Source organism: Danio rerio, chromosome 19 (genome assembly GCF_052040795.2).
Source record: "Danio rerio strain M-AB ecotype USA chromosome 19, GRCz13ab, whole genome shotgun sequence".
NCBI classification, from domain to species: domain Eukaryota; kingdom Metazoa; phylum Chordata; class Actinopteri; order Cypriniformes; family Danionidae; genus Danio; species Danio rerio.
Genome location: NC_141039.2, coordinates 10267264 through 10287627, shown reverse-complemented (window position 1 = coordinate 10287627; position 20364 = coordinate 10267264). Strand labels below are relative to the sequence as shown.

The 20364-nt window shown below is 33.5% G+C and overlaps 2 protein-coding genes and 1 long non-coding RNA gene across 11 annotated transcripts in view; 1 reads left to right on the top strand and 2 right to left on the bottom strand.

Annotated features, from left to right (window-relative positions):
- The window catches only part of hcn3 (hyperpolarization activated cyclic nucleotide-gated potassium channel 3), a 23828-nt gene extending 15509 nt beyond the window's left edge, over positions 1-8319 (bottom strand). For 3 of the 8 annotated variants that reach the window (XR_015516488.1, XR_015516489.1, XM_087295431.1), the window contains exons 1-2: positions 7999-8319; positions 5235-5772 (exon numbers count right to left, since the gene is read on the bottom strand). Coding sequence is in view for 2 of the 8 variants with exons in the window: in XM_087295431.1 (XP_087151557.1) it covers positions 5235-5737 (503 nt within the window). In the remaining 6 variants the exon portion in view is untranslated. The remainder of the gene's footprint in view (positions 1-5234; positions 5773-7998) is intronic. The other 5 variants (XR_015516490.1, XR_015516491.1, XM_087295432.1 and 2 more) reach the window with 2 other exon arrangements.
- On the top strand, positions 8185-19006 carry LOC147832469 (uncharacterized). Its single transcript, XR_015516518.1, has 3 exons — positions 8185-8321; positions 11110-11263; positions 18039-19006. It is a non-coding gene; the product is annotated as an uncharacterized LOC147832469 (long non-coding RNA).
- si:ch211-81a5.8 lies at positions 14629-20364 on the bottom strand. Of its 2 annotated transcripts, none has more exons than XM_087294614.1 (4): positions 20269-20364; positions 18025-18253; positions 15825-15912; positions 14629-15228 (listed from the first exon to the last, which is right to left on the bottom strand). In XM_087294614.1, the coding sequence occupies exons 2-4, from the start codon at positions 18213-18215 to the stop codon at positions 15088-15090; spliced, it is 420 nt and encodes a 139-aa protein (XP_087150740.1). In that variant the 5' UTR covers positions 18216-18253; positions 20269-20364; the 3' UTR covers positions 14629-15087.

The window sequence follows — 20364 nt, the reverse complement described above, 5'->3', positions numbered from 1 at the left end:
TCCAATAGTCTAAAAAAGTTCATTTATATTTCTAATTTATTTCTATGGACGCTGCGATTAGGAGTTAGCATTACCGACCACGACTTGCTTTCCGCAAACACAATCCGCTTATCCTTTGACATCTTGCTGCTTTCTCTGTGTACAAGTTTTAGACAAAGCGCATCAACCTGACACTCTGTTGCCGAGTGTCTTTTTACGACCATCCATCAGCGCTGATAGCCTTTCTGGCTAATGGTAACTCTATAAGGGAAAGCGCTGTAACTGACCTGTGTGCCTTTATTATTATGCTTTACTGTGCCGATTGAAAGAGTCGTGCTTTAAAGGCCTGATTTGCAGTGTAATTGCTTGTGGACATTGTGCTTGTGGACAATTAATTTAAGTTACAAGGGGTTATATAAGCAGTGTTGTGTAAGTTCCTTAAAAATGGTGATTAATGACTAATTACGTCACCATTTAAACTACTTTTCTTAATTTGTTGTTTAAAGGTCATTTAATTATTCAATAAGTAATTTAATTACTAGGGTCAAGCCGTGTTTACACAAGTGTGGTTTTGTTTAAAAAAAAGACAGATCACAACCCATGGTTCAGAACTCACATGATCTGAGGATAGGCATTAACCGGTATATGATTCTGCTGGTATGATAACCTGGGAGAAAAGTATCACGGTTTTGCGATATTGTGATAGTAAAATAGGCTCTTTTTAAATGTTTGGGTAAAAAGCAAAAACTTTTTTTCCCTTTTAAACACAATATATTTTATTTTAAGAGACATTTAAAATATTTTGAAACAGTAAGTATGTCAGGCTAAACAATTTAAATGAGTTTATTTCAGTAACGTTTTTTTTTTTTTTTTTTTTTTTTTTTTTTTTTACAATTTAAATTGGCATCTTTAAACATCTTTTCTGCTGGAGATACTGTTGTCCTAAAAAATAAAAATAAAAAATAAAAATAAATAAAAACGTAAATAAAAAATCCTACACATACCTTAAGAACGGTATTGCAGAAAATTTTGATGATTTTAAAATCTTGACTTTTCCAAACCGCATTATACCTTGAAAACGGTTATCATCCTATGCCTACCCACAGATTATAAATAATAAGTAATACAAATTTTTACTATACTAATTTTGTAACGATCGCAGAGACATCGCCTCTCGCATCATTTAAATAACATGTATGAAAGCATTTAGGCTTTCCCATAAAATATAATGATGACGAAAGAAGTTGTGGTAGGGTATTCAGGATGTGGTGGGTTTCTAAGGTTATTAAAGGTGTTTTCTGTCACTACTTGTTTAGCCTGCATTAATGCATTCAGTGTAAGCTGCACCATTAATCAGAATAAAAGATCAGGATTTCAACACTCACACAACATAAATTATTAATGATGGGGATTTGCATGTTTATTAATCCTTCGAATCGCTGTATTCAAATCTGTGTTTGAAAAATGCAAAAATCAAGAAAGAGATTCAGTCTTTGGTCTTTTGAGTTACAAACAGTCAAATAACTCAGAAGTACTGGGAGAACAGATTATAATTTAGATAAAACCACTGATGTTTATGATAAAGATTATAACCACCATCATATGTATTTAATTTGATGTTCAAAAATGAAAGTTGAAGGCAGCAATTACAGTTTCAAAAATACGCCACTGAATAATTCTTCAAAAATGACACATCTAGCATTGAAACCTTAAGTTTTATCAGTGAATAACTGAATCATTTATCGAAAAAGAGACTAAAAATAAACATGGGTTGTACAAATTATATTGTTAGATTTCTACATTTAGCGTTATCAGCAACAATTGTAGTAACTGTGAATTTTTCATAGTGCTGAATATTTTACAATTTATTTTTAATAAAATTACAGCTTCTAAGTTAAAACAAAAGTTTCCTGCAGTGCTTTTTTAAAATCTATTTTAGCATTTTTATGTATTTAAAAAAAAAAAAACTCCGTCCACACTATACAATATAAAATGCATGACACACAACCATTCATGCTCACTGTGCACACATGTCTTGCTGGGTAAATGCTGTATATTGGTTGTGTAACGGCCATATGAGAGAGGATGACGAATCATGGAACGATACACAATAGTGACTCTAATGCTGACTCTTTTCAAGTTTCCATTTCAGCCCATCTATACTGACACTAACAGCTTTTCTTACTAAAGCAAGAGTCTGCATTGTTCAAAATAGTTGGTCAGAGATGTTGGAGAAGTGTGTGTGCCAGGGATAATCATAACAAAGCCTAAACTTTTTCAACAAAAACACACTAAAATGACTTTTGCTGCTTGTTCAAACTACTTATTTCATATAAGTTGAAAGTTGAAAAAGTTTTTTTTTTTGGACAACTTAATTGTTTTATGTTCAATCCACTTCAATTTGTAAAAACTATTAAGTTAACTTAATGGATTTATGCTGTGACAACATGAAGGAATTGTGTGGAACCCTGGATTTTTTACAGTTTAGGAAAAAACACCATCTCCATACTACAAAAAATCTCAACACAACAGAAATTAAAACTCTTAATTATTTAAATCTCAGTCAAACAGGGGACTTATAGTTTTATTTATGTAAAGTTATAAAGTTATATAAGATTACAAATTGTAATATATTATCATTAATTTATAACTTCATTGTTTCTTAAGCATGTGCTGTTGTCGAGTAACTGCAACCTTCTTTAGTTAAAAAAGTTGATTATTCGTCTAAATATCCACTTTAAAAATTGATCTGTTAAATAGAAGTTTGCGTATTTTGTGATTCACAAGTGTTTTCTGTTTATTTACGATTGTAAATAGCATTATGGGATGTGGATCTCTGCTCTGTCTACTTTTATTGTTGAAAATTCAACTTAACAGTTTAACAAAGTGAATTTTTTGTCATTTTAGTAGTCTGAAATGATATAATGTATAAGTTATACACATTTAATACTCTTTAATTATGTAAAGAGAAATAAGACTGTAAAATGACAGAAAATTCTTACAGTTTATTACAAGGTTTTTGTACTGTTATACCAACTCCATCCCAGATGTTTGGTTTCTTGTAAGTTACATGCAGAGTTGGGCATGATCAATATGTTTTAGGCTGCAGGACACTTAACAATGCAAAACTGAAGGATTGTTTTTTTTTTTAAAGCAATTTTGTTGTTACATCACAGGAGATCATGTCACTGCTTAACAGTCATATAATCTAAGCACTGAAACGTAACCCTTAACACACCTTTATGTGTAACACTCACAGTCAAGAGCCTCTAAAAAATGTCACCAGAGGATTCTGTAAATACATTTGACCCTTATTTATTCGAAGTACGGTTTATTTACAGTTTCAGTACTCACTTGAATGATTATCAATTCTGTTTCACCTCACGTATTCTGTCAAAAAATGTAAATAGATCAGTAATGTTTTCATTCATTCATTTTCTTTTTCGGCTTTGTGCCTTTATTCATCAGGGGTCACCACAGCGCAATGACCCGCCAACTTATCCAGCATATGTTTTACACAGTGGATGCCCTTCCAGCCACAACCCAGTACTGGGAAACACCCATACACTCTCACATTCACACACACATACACTACGGCCAATTTAATTTACTTAGTTCACCTAGGCTAAACATTAAAAATATTGTTGTTAACTATATATCTGACTGTCTATTAATTTGATTATGAACAATAAAACACTTACACTATTACATTAATAAAAAGCTAAATAAACATAGTCATATTTATAATTATTCACATATGAATAATTATAAAAATGGTAAAAACCCAATAAAATGACTGAAAATAAGCAAAAATAAGTATGAAAACATAGCAATATCGAGGATCTCAAAATAACACTGGATGATCAAAACCACTGACATCTGTTGCTCCTAGGTTTCTTTTTTTTTTGCTATTACTTCTAATGTCCTCATTTGTAAGTCACTTTGAATAAAACCATCTGCCAAATTATTAAATGTTAACATAAAAACTTCTGAAAAACACATCAAATGCATGCACCGTCAATAATTAAAATGTCATAAATAATTAGACTACAGAAAGTAAAAGCAAAATCAACTGCAGCTGTGCAAATAAAAAAGTAAACATAATTATTTATGCAAAGTGCATGCTGGGTAGATAGCAAATAGATCAGAACCAAAAAAACAAAATTTCTGAGAGTAATATATATATATATATATATACACACACACACACACACACACACACACACACACACACACACACACACACACACACACACAGTTGAAGTCAGAATTATTAGCCCCCCTGTTTATTTTATCCCCTAATTTCTGTTTAACGGAGAGAAGATTTTTTTCAACACATTTCTAAGCATAATAGTTTTATTAACTCATCTCTAATAACTGATTTATTTCACCTTTGCCATGATGACAGTGAATAATATTTTCTATACAGCTTAAATTGACATTTAAAGCCTTAACTAAGTTAATCAGGTTAACTAGGTAGGTTAGGGTAATTATTGTAGAACGAGTAATATTTATTATATGCATATTGCGCTTAACAAACTAAAGTACATATGTAGGCTAATGGATGTCTGTGCAAACAACACGTTTCCCTATCCCAGAAGAGAGAAAGTGAAAGTAAAGGCCAATTGGAGGAGGTTCATCTCTCATTCTCAGGCTGCAGATGGTCTGTTTAACTGTTTATTTGTTTTCTGTGTATTTTATTCTTGATCGTTTTTAAAATATGTATGAATTAAGTCTGATTGAACTTGTTTGTATGTTCTTGTCAAATTGTCAAGTAAAAACAATCAATCCCATAATTCTTTAAAGTGCATTACCCTATTGTGATGCAGTTCCTAGAGAAGTGGAACATCAAATGAGCAAACAGTGGGCGTGGCTTGTTTTTCTACTGCGAGCTGATTGGATGCAGTAAAGTAGGCATTTCGTTTAGAACAATCGAGAAAAGGGTTCCAGAAGAGTTAATACAACCTAACAACCTCCTCATCCTCAACATTTCTGTTTGCTGTCAAAACGTACAGTTGGAGGGGCGTGGTTAAATATGTTAGCCACGCCCAGTACCCCCGACAGACATAATCTGACAATTTAACTGAAAACATTCCAGTGCATTGTCAGATTTCAATTAAAGATTAGAAGGGCAAACATTTTTTTTCTTAATGACAAGCACAGACCACAACCTGATCTATTAAAATCATATGGTTAGTTTTGATTTCATGTGTACTTTAAGGCCATATTTTCCCTCCCGCTTCCTTGTCACTCACCTGAAGTCGCTGTATGGATGTATAATCCACACCCCAAATGACTTGACCCTGTCCTGCTCGGCCGCGACCCCTTTAGCGCTCCCAAACATCCGCAGGGAGAACTTATTGACCCCAGGCTGGAGCATGGAGCTGAACTGCCTCTGGAGGAACGTGGACTGGTCAACAAACGGCCCATCCTCTGCTTCAGACGCCACTGGGGCTCCTGAGGACTCGGGCATGGCTTTATGGGGGAGAGGCGGGGTGGCAGCGGTCACGGTGGTTGTGGTGGCTGTGGTCCCGTCTAACCCTGCGGTCACCTCCAGGGACTTTGAGGTGGGACTGGCCCCTGAATCCGAGCGCTCCTGGTTGTGGTTCACGATGGATAGCAGTCTCCGGCTCACGTCCTCGGCTTCTCCTCGCAGTAAAGTCTTGGAGGACGAACGCCAGCCGGTCAGGGAGAAACCCCCTCTGGAGCGAAGCTTGGAGTCACCGTTTGAAGCCGGAGGTTGACCATCGCCGTCCATAATGCAGATCTACTGATGCTCCTGCAGGTTCAAGACTAGTTTGACAAGAGGAATAAAATGAGGACACCCATAAACACAAATTTTTTAAACCCAAAAATTGACGGTTTGTTCAAACTACTTGCTTCAAACAAGTTGGAAAAATACAATAATTGATGTTTTTTGGGACAACTTAATTGTTTTATGTTCAATTCACTAAAATACATAAAAACTAATAAGTTAACTAAATTCCTGTTGTCTTAACACAAATCAATTTGGTGGAACACAGCATTTTTTACAGTGTATTAGTGAGTGCACCAAATGTTTAAAGACATAATTAATCATTTATTTTCAAACACTTATAATTTTCACACAATCAGGCCTATACGACATTGGAAATGATGTGACTATTTATATACGTTTTGTTTGTTAACTCTGTGAAGTAAGGTTCCATTTGCTAAAATCAGTTCATTGAACTAAAATCCTTTATTAATCTGATGTTAAATACATAGTAAATGCTTAATAATGCAGTAAAATCTAAAGTCATACTTGTTTTATTAAATGGAGCTAATAACTTACAAAATTCTGTTGTACTTTTGAAATCAACTTTAAAGTTCACTCACCGGCCACTTTATTAGGTACACCTGTCCAACTGCTTGTTAACGCAAGTCTCTAATTAGCCAATCATAACATGGCAGCAACTCATTGCATTTAGGCATGTAGACTTGGTGAAGACGATCTGCTGCAGTTCAAACCGAGCATCAGAATGGGGAAGAAAGGTGAATTAAGTGACTTTGAATGTGGCATGGTTGTTGGTGCCAGATGAGCTGGTCTGCGTATTTCAGAAACTGCTGATCTACTGGGACTTTCAAACACAACATCTCTAGGGTTTACAGAGAATAGTCTGAAAAAGAGAAAATATCCAGTGAGCGGCAGCTCTGTGGGCGCAAATGCCTTGTTGATATAGGAGAATGGCCAGACTGATTTCAGCTGATCGAAAGACAACAGTGACTCATATAACCACTCGTTACAACTGAAGTATGCAGAAGAGCATCTCTGAACGCAACATGTTGAACCTTGAGGCGGATGAGCTACAGCAGCAACAGACCACACCGGGTGCCACTCCTGTCAGCTAAGAACAGGAAACTGAGGCTACAATTCACACAGGCTCACCAAAATTGGACAATAGAAGATTGGAAAAAGTTGCCTGGTCTGATGATTCTTGATTTCTGCTGCGACATTGGGGTGATAGGGTTCGAATTTGGTGTCAACAACCTGAAAGCTGAAAGCATAGATCAATCCTGCTTAGTATTAAACAGTTCAGTCTGGTGGTGGTGGTGTAATGGTGTGGGGGATTTTTTGGCACACTTTGGGCACATAAGCACCAATTGAGCTACGTGTCATTGTCTCAACACAAATTGAGTAAGTTAACTTAACATATTTCAGTGGATTGAACATAAAAAAATTAAGTTGTCACCTAAAATACAAAAATTGTGTTGTTTCTTAATGAGTCGTTTGAAAAAGCAGATACATCCTTTGTTGTTTTGAGTGTACAACATTCTGAATATCATTAAAGACACTAAAAGTTAAGTAAAAAGGTTAGCTTTAAAAGTATTTTAAAGCACACAATATCAATATGGTGCAAGTGCATGTTCATTATCACCTTATATTGAATTGAATATCGGCATATGTCTAATACTTGTAAAAATTTAGTTTTCAATATAAAAAAAAAACAAAATAGGATTTTAACACTCTTTAAAATCACCAATAATACATTTAATAAATGTTATTATGTAACTATAACACATATATATCTTTATAACACTTATTTAAACATAATTTCAAGTGCATATGTGCAGTGGATATGTACATATCAAGAAGAACTAGTTTCACTTATAGCTGCACTAATTCATCTTGAGTTGTACATATCAACCGACTACACATTGTGATTATGTTCATATCAATCTGCATACCTCAGTTTATTAATAGCAACCTGTACATATATTTATCTCCTGTAAATCTATTCATAGTTAATACAACCAGTAATGTCTCTATGATTGCACTTCATAACTTAACTTATACCGATATCCTATTGCACTCCTAGTTAGACCTAAACTGCATTTCGTTGCCTTGTACATGTGTAATGACAATAAAGTTAAATTTAATCTAATAATGCAAACATAACTGATTACATTTGCTACAAACTCTTTTGCGTGTAATACTGTTTACAACTCAACTCAGCACTCTCAAAAAAGCTCAAACATGTCAATTTACTGTAAGTTTACCAGTAGAAACGGACTCCGGAAAGTTCCAAGGAGAACCCAGTCGTTCCCCGCTGTGTAATTCATCCGCCCTTGGAAAGTTCCTCAGGGAATAAGTGCATTTATTGTCAATATTATTCCTCCTCATGAATTTTCCATTTCTAAAACATCTCGCGCGCGCGGGAAATAAAGCTCCTCGTCTTGTTGTCAAATCACGCGTCGGTTATGAGATGAGGAGGAAGATGAAAGACGCAGAGGTTTGCGGATAATCGGCTTCTTGATGGCAGGCGCTGTATTTATCTCTCTCTCTGCTGACACCTGCGTGTTTTACCGGTCTGGATGTACAGGTAAGGGACTTGAGCGTCACATCGCAGCGGAACAGATGGGAGGAAATGGGCGGGCCAAACCTGCGCTGAGGACACGACGCTCACAGGTGTATTTACCTGAGAATGAGCACTGCTTTTTAAATGCTTTCTGCTCAAATATACTGTAATTTTGGGGACAACATCTTTTATATTTTATTATATTATATTATATTATATTATATTATATTATATTATATTATATTATATTATATTATATTAGCCTATACATCTTTCCTTTTTCGTGTGTTTTTAACTACTTCAAATGCTGACTACTATATTATACACACTCTAAATGTTGTCATGTTGTCCCAACACAAATCAATTAAGGTAACAAATTTAAGTGGATTAAACATAAAACAATTAAGTTTTCTCCAAAAAATCTAACAAAATCTCAAAAATTGTGTTGTTTCAGCTCATTTTAAATAAGTAGTTTGAACAAGCAACTATATATATATATATATATATATATATATATATATATATATATATATATTGAATGTATACATATAAAATAATATTTAGAATCACATTAGCATAATCTATTTGTAGAAATACAATTTAATTATTATTTGTATCATTATTATGTATTTACATATTAATTAATTATACTTATACTCTTTAGAAACGAATTATTTGGTTCAGTAATTATGTAAATGTCATGTCACCCAGCAAAACTTAACTTTCAGGGCTAAACAATAAGGACTGTCCGATGGCCCGAGGCCAGCTTGAGAGACGCTCGGAACAGTAGACCAGATGGTTACTGTCTTCGTGCTGCCTTGTCACTAAAGTTTAATTTGCCTGCAACAGTTTGTCAATTGTGTAGAATCGAGAAACAGTTTGTGCTTTTAAGCCTTTAAATGCTACCTTTTCTGTGATGTCGTAAACACCATATTGCTTTTCAGTTCCTCTCATCTGATCGGATGTTGTGAGCACGTTATTTTTGTCTGTAACTTGGTAACAACCAGTACAGCAAAGCGACAGCAACATGGCGGCAACATCAAATTATGAGGCTAATGTCTTGGAAGCAGACATTTATGTGGGCACAACACATTGAAAATGAAGCAGGGTTTGGAACAGTTTGTTGTCAGTTTGGCAAAGCAGCCACCTTTTGTTAAATCATTTAGAACTGCAATAAAATACCTGCACGTTTTCCATACTGCTCTTTTTGTTTCCATAACACTTTGAATTAATGATTAATTAATACATTAAAATACATTAAACTTGTAAATGCACAGACGTTGTTTTTGAAGCTTTATTTACAATATGTGGCTAAGAAATAGCTATTAACTTGTTTTGTTTTTTGGTGGGACCTGTGAAAATTTTGGCAGGGCAAGTAAAAATCTGAACCACTGGCCCAACCGAGCCAGTCGAAAAAATCCTTAGTATTGAACCCTGACATTAATGTCAATTTTAATCAGTTTGGTAGTTGCTAGATCAATTAAAAAAGCCTATATGTTTTAATTTTTTATCATGAATGACTTTAGTTAAACGCATGTATTCATGTTAATTTCTACATTAATTTAGCTAACATAAGTCAGTTCATTCTGAAATAGCACAAGCAAGCAACAAAGCAGACCAACAACGTCATAGAACGTTAATATTAGGTTAGATGTAGGTTGTCAGCGTCTATAAGAACGTTATTTTGACATCCAATAACAATGTGAAATGACGCTGATATTTCATTGATTTTATTTTATGTTCAAAATTGACCAAAATCCAACGTCGAGCCAACATCTTAAACCAACATCATATTGAGGTCAAATACTGACATTTATGTTAGTTAAGTATGACAACCACAATTCAACATCTGATAGACGTAATATTGGGAACGTCCACAAAACGTCAAGCTGTAACATCAATAGACATTGATATTTGGTTGTTTTTAGGTTGTGTTGGAAAGTGACCAAAATCCAACGTCTGTCCAAAGTTGAACATTGACGTCAGCTTGACGATGGGTTCTGACGTCAACCCGATTTTCATTTCAAAACAAAATGCAACATCCCTGGATGTTGGGGTACAACGTCAACCTGACGTCATGTTGAAGTCCTGTGGCTGCTAGGAATGAATATGAACATGTATTTTTATTAACAAATAAATTACTCATTGCTTAGAAAGCCTTAGTTAATGCATTAATATCAACACATGGGACAACAAGTGTTACCACAAGATTAATCGTGATAATAATTCATAATTTTTTTGTTTTGTATAGATGTATATTTTATATCTAAATATAAAAAACAATTCTCAAATATATGCATGTATTTAGATATACATAATAAAAATACACAGTACACACACGTCATGTCAAAACAGCCTTTTGTTTTCATTTGATCATAATTTTTTTTTTTTACTCGTTGTAACTTAAAGATGATGTATAAACTACAACTACTTCCTAAATTAATTGTAGTTCTACGCCAAAACAGTTGGATATTTTGCATGATACCACTCTGTTTCATTTATTTTTTGCTTCAGTGGTGGTTCATTGACAGCTTACTGTACTCGTTTTGTGTACCTTAGTGAGAACGCATATTGGTTACATTCCATATTTTAAACAGTCTCAAATCAGAGTCAAACTGCAAACCTGACAGTGAAAATGGACGTATCATCAATCTAATTAATAAAGTAAAAGAGACAACTACAGTCACATCATGCTATAAAGTGAGTTCACTTAAAATTAATGTAATTAAAAATTAATGTTAAAATAAAAATGATAAGTTGCTCAAGTGGTTTTAAACTTTAATGATTATCTGTCTTCTGTTTAACACAATAGGAGCTATTCTGAAGAACGCCGGGAGAAAAAGCAGCCATTGACGTCCATGATAGGAACAGAAAAGAACTGAACTGTTTCTTCCGCAACATTCTTCATTATCTCACTTTGCGTTCAACAGAAGGAACAACCCAAACAGGTCTGGAACAAGCGAAGGGTGAGTAAACAACAGCAGAATTTAACAGAATTGACATTTACATAAACAGTTTACTCTTGTAAAATAACTCCATTACCTGTCGTCGCTCACATGAGGGCATCAGTCGGGTAAATACAGCGTCTATCTAACATATATCTAGTTTCGACCACTGTCAGTCCTGTGAAGTGCTGAGTATCGTGTTCCTGGGTCTGAGCATAAGTGAGACGCTTTACCTTTGGTGAGTGAGAGGAAGACAATAAAAATAATTAAAGACATGACCTCTGATGTACAAACAGATGGAGAACTCGGCCAAAAGATCCGGATCACGTCCTTTAATGTTCTGTGTACACTGATAATGTCTATCAGTTTCCAATAAATTAATTTAGTCTAAAAAATAAAATAAAATAAAAGTAGTTTATTTTATTATTATTATTAATTTAAAGGGTTTTTCATTTTTAATGTATACACTCATTTCTCAGTCCTTGGTTGCAGCTGGAAGGGCATCCGCTGCATAAAACATATGCCGGAATAAGTGGTGGTTCATTCTGCTGTGACGACCCCTAAAAAATAAGGGACTAAGATGAAGAAAAACGAATGAATCAATGAATGTTTGTTTGTATACACTCAAAAATATGAATGGGACGATAACCAGCCCTAAGGTTTACTATGGTTTGTAAAAGTCATGGTTTTAAAACCGCTACAATTTTCAATGATACCGTTCCTATGGTATATGTAAGTTTTGGGTTTTCAACAATTATTTTATTTAGTATTTCAGGGCAACAGTTTCTCCAGCAGAAAATGACCCTCCACATCAAAATCTACAAGTCAGCCCACAATTCAACAAACATCTTAGAAACAAATCGCTTCTACACCACTATCCAAACATGCTATTGACCTGAACAGTGCAGTGGCTTCACTTCTTATCCAAAGAAAAGAAAGATCTTCAACGATGCCTTTTCAAGTTGTAAAAAATCTGTTTTTTAAAATTGTTGGAAGATATTATCAATTCAATACGTAAAAATAAATTCAATAAATTCAATTCAATAAAAAAAAAGTCAGAAGAGGATTTTCTTCAATGTCAAAATATTAGTAATTTATTGGGTAAAAATGAATGATTCAATGAACAGATTTCTCGGTATCCTCAATGCAATGCAAGGATCACATTCAGAAAATGCGCAACCACTCTACATTTCCTGACTCAAGAATTTATACCCAGCTGTTATTAACAGGTGGAGTTGCTTATCAATTATTCTCCAGTCCTCCGTCGGCCGCACCCATACATACTTCCTCTTTTTCTACGGATTCTCTGCACAACATTAAAAGCATAAGACTTCACATCTGCAAAGAGTCTGTGTTCAGTTTCAACGCATCTCTGCTCACAGGAAGTTTAGCTGCAGAGCTAAAGTTCATTTTAGACATTCAGGCCTTTGCATTTCCATCAGCTGGTTAATATGTCACCTTAAGCAATGCAAATGTTTAATAAAAAGAAAAAAAACCAAAGTAATAAAAAAATGTATTGTTTTTTACAACAAACTAATGAAGACAGCAGAAATCAAAGATTTATTTTAAGTTAATTCATTTAATCATTCATTTTCTTTTCGGCTTAGTCCCTTTATTAATAAGGGTTATTACACTGGGTTATTAGTAAAACATAATTTTTAAATGAAATTTCAATAGTTCACACTAAGAACAGAAGAGAACACTGAGCTCAAAAGATCCTCGAGCACGGGGCTCCCTCTCGTTTGTGGGGCGAGAGGAGTTTGAGCTCAGGTAGATCTCGAGAACTCCCCTGCTATTGTAGCTAAATTAGGGGTTGCTTTGAAGAGATAACTACTAACTAGGAGCATGTCTATAGTGCCGATTTAGATTTAGACAATTAACTTAAGTCGCATGGTTTTGGATAGTGGGAGGAAATTGGGGGAAGTGGGGGAAAACCGTAAGAGCACAGGGAGAACATGTAAACTCTGCACAAAAACATGTACTGGCTTGGTTAGGACTAGAACCAGAGACCGTCTTGCTTCGAGGCAACAGTGATAACCACTGGGCTGCCGTGTCACTCATCTAGGAAAGGATGAGAAGTAGGGGTGGAAAGGGGGATTCTTCGAAATAAAGATGGCTGTGGTATAGAACTTTGGCTATTTACAGAGACTTAGGAATCATCTGATTGGTGATTCATGAATTGGCTGCTGCGGGATCAGCCATGATCAAACACAAACCCATGATCCTCTCCAAATTTAAGGAGCTGCTAACTATATCAATTTTCTAGAACTATATCAAGCCTTTTTTTTTTTTTTTTTTTTTTTTACTTTTAATTAAAGTGTACCATAATACATGTTCTATTTTAGCGTGACCTAAAAAAATTAGAAAAAAAAACACTTAATAATATATAAACACACTTGTCATCGGCATATATATAGTGCTATTTATTTTGTATGAAATTATGGTTTGTTTTCTCCATGACTTGTTGAACATTTTCAATAAATAGACATGTCACACCAAAAGACAACAAAAGTTAATCTTAGAGTGGTTGCAAAAAAATAAATTAATTAATTAATTGTCCAAAAAAAAAAAAAAAAAGCCTAAACAACAAAAATTTAAAAACGTGCACATCATGGGCTTCGGTCATTTCAAATTTACTGTGGAATTGCTGATTTAAAATCAGGATATCGTGTCACACCTTTTAGAAACAATGATTACCATTTACTGAAATAGCCACTTGTGAAATTAGCTCGTGAGTTAATTAGTAATTATTGTAATTTATTAAATAGGAAAACTTTGAGATGTGGCTGAAAAATGTAAGAGCAGTTTTTATAACAAGACATTCATGGAAAACTGCATTTTAAATGATGATATGATAATACTAAATATACTGATTTTTGTCATTTGTGACTGTGAAAGTGCAGCGTCATATGCCCACACAGAATCAAGCTGCGCAGAATTCCACAGATTTTTAGCCCATCAATAATTCAGTTTTTTTTTTTACTTGAGTAAATGTGTGTAAATCAATAGTCATTCAGTTTTTAAATTAACTACAGTAATATTATTGACTAAAATGAAAATGCTCATCTGATTTATGTACAATGCAGTGTGTACAGTAAGATTTTCTGTATTTTAGTAGAGATATTATGAGAGACTTGCTTTATTTTACAAATAAAGTGAATCTTAATTGGATTTGCATTTTAAACATTAAATAAAAGTTAAAAATGTTTTTTTTTATTTCACATATTAAGGTTTTGGTTATGATACGGCCAAAATAATTACGCAGAAATCCACAGATTTTTACCAAAATTCTCAGCACAAATAGCAAAAAACATCCGCAGATTTCGTCTGCTGTAGTCATAGCCCATAAACAGCACCAGGGATTGGCCAAATTACTGATAAGCAACAACAATCTGGAGCTTCTTTATTGCAAAAATGTACAGTAAAAGAAAGCCAGACACGTGAGCTGGCTCAGTAGTTTACAGTAGATAGAGCGTAGTTTGAGGCATCTGAGAGGAGATTGGAGTTCAATTGGAGTTCATCTGTTTTAAAATGACTGAACATCATCAGTGAAGAAAATAACAAAAGAAGAAATAAAAAAGTACAGAAACAGACAAAATATGAAGTGCACATACACTGAAATACTGGTGGACAGCAAGTAACACAAACAATGAATGTAGAATTCTGAAGTTGAAATTTTGAGAGTGTTTTCACAATAAATTTGGTTTTATTTACCACAAGTGTAAAACTGATAGAAATAAAATGACATTTTCCTTGCGTTATTCTGTTATAATCACCATTTGGGTGTGCATTACCCTTTACATTTCATAATCGGACAATATTCCTGGAGTGCAGCGTCTCATCGTTCACCTCAGATACTGAACGGAGTTTGTGATGGAGGCCTGTGCTGCGTTCAGGTTCAGACTGAGCCCTTGGAAGGCGCCGAAAAGCGAGTTGTCATTTTTGCTGGAGGTCTTGCTGTTTAGGTTTGTCCTCTGAACCGGTGGCTGAAAGAAAATGGAGATCAAAGTTAGCCATGTTATTACATATTGCTATTTCAGTTGCTGGAAAAAAAATGAGAACCCGGTCCAGGAGATTGATTTTGAAGACTCATTCATTCATCTTTTGGCTTAGTCCCTTTATTAATCTGGGGTCGCTACAGTGGAATGAACCACCAACTCATCCAGCATATGTTTTACACAGAGGATGCCCTTCCAGCTGCAACCCAGTACTGTGAAACATCCAAACACACTCAAACGCTTTGGGCAATTTAGTTTATTTAATTCGCCTATAGTGTATGTCTTTGGACTGTGGGGGAAACAGGAGCACCCAGGCAAACACAGCGAGAAACTCCACACAGAAATGCCAACTGATCCAGCCAGGACTCGAACCAGCGACCCTCTTGCTTTGAGGTGACAGTGCTAACCACTGAGCCACCATGTTTGGAGACTCATTTCAAGCAGAATTTCTTTATTTAGATGTGTTGGTTGTCCTGCAGTCAAACAGCATCTTCAAAAAGATCTCCAAGATGATTCTCCTGGACGGGGTTCTCATTTTATTCCAACACAGTGCCTGAATGTGAATGTGAATTTCAGAAAAGTACCTTGGCGTAGCGGTGTGGACTTCTGTAATGCACCCTCATGGCAGCTCTTTCTGCGTTCTTCTGTGCAAATTTGGCTTGTCTGTGTTTCCTGTTTTAAAAAAAAAAAGATTAACAATTACTTAAAGTGAAGCAATCACATCGGCTGTTCCTATATAATAATTAATGTTGGCTCAGTTACAGTACTTGAAAAACATAATTCATTACTAATTACCTCATTAAAACTGTATTTAAATTAATTTTTGTAATTACTTTGCCTGAAAAGTAACTTAATTTCTCAATAAGTAATTTAATTAACTGACTTAATTGAAAATAATCCACATAAAAGGCAAAGACAATAGACATTAAACACTTAATTCTGTCAATTTGAGTCAAACAGGATTTTTAGGTTTTAGTTATATTTATTAAAATGTAACATTTTAAGCAACATGCGCTTAAAAACTCAAACCGTTTCAAAAGACCCCATATTTCATTACATTTGTAAAAGATTTCATGTTTCTTAAGCATGTTTAGTCATCAGATAAATCTATCTGTGGTTGAAAATGTAATCTTTATGCAAAATATAATATTTACTGTGGTTCTGAATTTATATCATATATTTTCATAAACTGAAATATGCAATTGTCTGATAAATATAGCCTTCTTTAGTTAAAAAATATAATTATTCTCTAATATATATATATATTTTATTAAAAAAAAAAAAAATATATATATATATATATATATATATATATATATATATATATATATATATATATATATATATATATATATATATATATATATATATATATATATATATATAGTTACTTTTAAATATAGTTGCTTCTCTGAATTATTTTAAAGCAGGGATGCCCAAACTCAGTCCTGGAGGGGTTGGTGTCCTGCATAGTTTAACTCCAACTTCCGTCAACACAACTGCCTAAAAGTTTCTAGTATACCTGGAAAGAGCTTGATTTGCTGGTTCAGGTATGTTTATTTGGGGTTGGAACCAGGGGTGGATTTAACCAATAAGCGAAGTAAGCAGCCGCTTAGGGCCTCAGGAAATTTGGGGCCCTCCAATAAATACCTAGAAGTATAAATTATACACATAACATTGTGTTCTATCATATTTTGTATGGTGAGCGACTAACAAATAAAATTTTAACATGATAACATCTACGCAAATTTGTCTTATAGCCCCAATCATGGAGCAGACCAGCAGACAACATTTAGACATTTAGCTTTAAAAATGAATTTTTATTTTATTCTTTTTTTTTGTTGATGTGAATTCATTTTTAGAAAACAAAATCACTCAACATGTAGAGATTTTCTTTAAATAAAACAAAAAAATAAATAAAATAATAAAAAATTATTACAATTATTTAAAAAGGGTGTATTTTAGGACAGTTGGGCTCTTTGGCTGGAACTGCTTAAGGCCCCCAAATCACTAAATCCACCCCTGGATGGAACTTAAACATGCAGGACTGAGTTTGGACACCCCTGATTTAGATAGAATTGTTGAATTTTTTTTACAGTATTTTAAGTATAATACAAGTAACTTTAATCACCTGAACATTAAAGGCGATCCCTTACTTAACTTTTTAGAGGAAAGGTTATTTAATTTCATTAACTCGTTAGTTTGTAACTAACTTAGGACCACACGGAATCTGTGAGCGCAGAAACCCCCAGATTTCAAGCCCATCATTGAGTTTGTATTTACTTGAGCAATTGTGTGTAAATTTATATTTATTCAGTTTTTAAAATAATTTCAGTAATAATATTGACTAATATAAAAGTGTTTATTTACTTACAATACAGTTTGTAAAGTAATATTTTCTGTCTTTTAGTAGATGTATTAAATGAAAGATTTGCTTTACCAATAAGTGGATCTAGATGGATTTGCATTGTAGACATTAAATATTAATCTTAGACATTTAAATAAGTTAAAAATCTTATTTTTATTTTATATATTAAGTTTTTGGCTAAGATACTTCCAAAATAATTCCGCAGATTTTTTTTTTTTTTACAAAATTCTCTGCAAAAAAAGGAAAAAAGTCCACAGATTCCGTCTGGACCTACTAAATACACTAACGTCGTTTATAATATTGTTGTTACTATTTTAATTTCTGTATTCGCTTTACATTTACCATCAAGAAGTTGGACACAACTATTATTAGTAAGTAAATGCAGATATTATCGCATTAAGAATGTGTCTTGGCACCTTTCTCTGTGCAGTTCGGCTTGGTAAGTCCGCAGCCAGGATGAATCATGTGCGGTCGGCCCGTAGCAGCAGGGGGCGCTCTTCCGACGGACAGCCTTTCCTTTTCGGCTATAAGCGTCCTGATCCCCGGTCACGCAGCTGGTCAGCTGTCGGAGAGGCGCTCCAAGAGATTTCTTGACCACAGCACTCATCACTTCTTAACTTTGCACTTCTCTTTATCTCGAAGATACTGAAGGGCAAGAGTCAAGGTTGCTGGTACGTTACTGCTTTCCCGCTTTTTAAACAGTCCAGTCTCATAAATAAAGACAATGCTACAAAAACAGAAAGACGGAGATCAGTTTATAAGAAACAACACAAAAACTTCTTAAAGAAAATATTTGGATCAGATTTAGATACAAATGTCTCCTTTAGTCAGAACAAAACTGAAACTCTTCCTCACTTATTTTAGTCACCAAATATATTTAGACATTGAAAGATAATACAATTAAACTCAAACTAGGCCTACACATTGCAAAAGAACCAACGTTACAAACTACAAAATTTTAATTTTTTTGCTTCTCAATTTTTACTCTTTTTAAAATTGGTATGTAATATTTTTCTATAACATATATATTTAGGTGTGAGTTATTTCGTTAGATAAGCTCCAGGTTTGACTTTAGTACTGACTCATCTAATGTATATGCACACATAATATAGTAAAGCTACCTATTAAAATATGAATTTAAAAGAGAGATGTGTGAGGGGTGTACTCTCATATTACGTCACAGAATTTTTCTGAGACTCATAATAAAGCAATTATTTTAGTTTTTTTTTTATTTTAGCATTTGCTTTATAATAAACCTTATTATTGATGCACATTTTACATTCATAAAGAGATTTTCAAATTGCAAGTCAATATTTAAAGCAATTATACAAGAGATTAAAAACTACTTAAAGCACTCAAAACATTTAATATGTATAATCTATTAAATCTCTAAACTCCTGTTGTCGCCCTCTTTACTCTCAATTTCTTTATCTATTATACATCTATCCCCAAATCAGATAACCTATTGACGTTTCTTTGCTTTTCCCCCCGCTTGTTTCGCTCTCTTTATTGGCACCGTTGCAAATAATCTAATGAATTATATTATTGTAAATAATGGGGACCAAATATATCTTTTTTTATACAATAAATGTTAAAAAAAAAAGCAACAGCACTAAGAAAAATAAAACTAAATTGTGCCTCTTGCAATTATTTAGTAATCAAGTATACTTTAATGACACCGTATTTGCAACAAACAATTATATAAGCTATCAAATTTATACATGTATGCTTTTACTGATGAATAAATAGTCTAATGTTAACAGGGTAAAACTGCAGTATTAATTCAGAACAAATTTAATTCAGATTTTGGTGAGGAAACAAGACATTAAGTCATTTAGAACATTTAAAAACCTTAAACTACACTCAAAAAATGATGTTTGTTCAAACTATTGATTTCAAATGAGCTAAAAATTCCTCAGGCTATTTATGAAAACTTAACGGTTTCAATTTTTAATCCACCTAAATTTGTTAAAAAGTTAACTTATGCTGTCTTAACACAAATGGAGCGTGTGCAACCTAGAATTTCTAACTGTGTATATACATAAAATAGATTAAACAATATACCGGATGTGAATTACGTTAATTACATTCTAATAAGCTATATGGATAATAAATAACATGTTTCATGTTTGTTTTTTAATGAGTTTGACTTATTATACTTAAATATATATACACATACACATACATCCGATCTATTTACTAAATTCTTTTTATTCTTTCAATTTGTGTGGGCTGAATTTAACTAATTAAGTTGAACATTAATAAATTTACCATTTACCTTAATGTTTTTGTATGTCAGACAAATTTTTTCAGTGTATATGCTATTATTTATTGTTATTATAGTAGTAAAAGTAGTTAACTAGTATTTTCTTGAATATATAAATTAGCATTCAATATATATAAAATAATATGCATATTTATACATTTAAATAATGATTACTGTTTGGAGTATAATGTGTTGTAATAACATAACATTTACCAAATTGAATACACAACAGTAATGGTAAATTACATTATTTTTGTATGTTATTATAGTATAATTGTATAGTAAGAAACGATAATACAATTACAATAAGATTAACACCATTTAATCAAGGTTATCGGCTAAAATATAACATTATCCATCCATCCGTCTATCATTGTATGCAACAAGCACATACCTGTAGTGAGAAGCTCTTCAGATGCTCATATTATGATCCGGGAATGAGCCGTATGTCCAGACTCCCTCACTCCCTCACAGTCTTTGCTCTGTCTCC

What these genes read in the sequence shown, in the direction of transcription:
- si:ch211-81a5.8 (XM_087294614.1), bottom strand. Translation starts at nt 18,215, where the DNA reads ATGAGTGCTGTGGTCAAGAAATCTCTTGGAGCGCCTCTCCGACAGCTG. An exon ending in GCCGAACTGCACAGAGAAAG is followed by an intron (nt 15,913 to 18,024) that starts GTGCCAAGACAC and finishes TTTTTAAAACAG; the next exon opens with GAAACACAGACAAGCCAAAT. An exon ending in GTCCACACCGCTACGCCAAG is followed by an intron (nt 15,229 to 15,824) that starts GTACTTTTCTGA and finishes ATTTTCTTTCAG; the next exon opens with CCACCGGTTCAGAGGACAAA.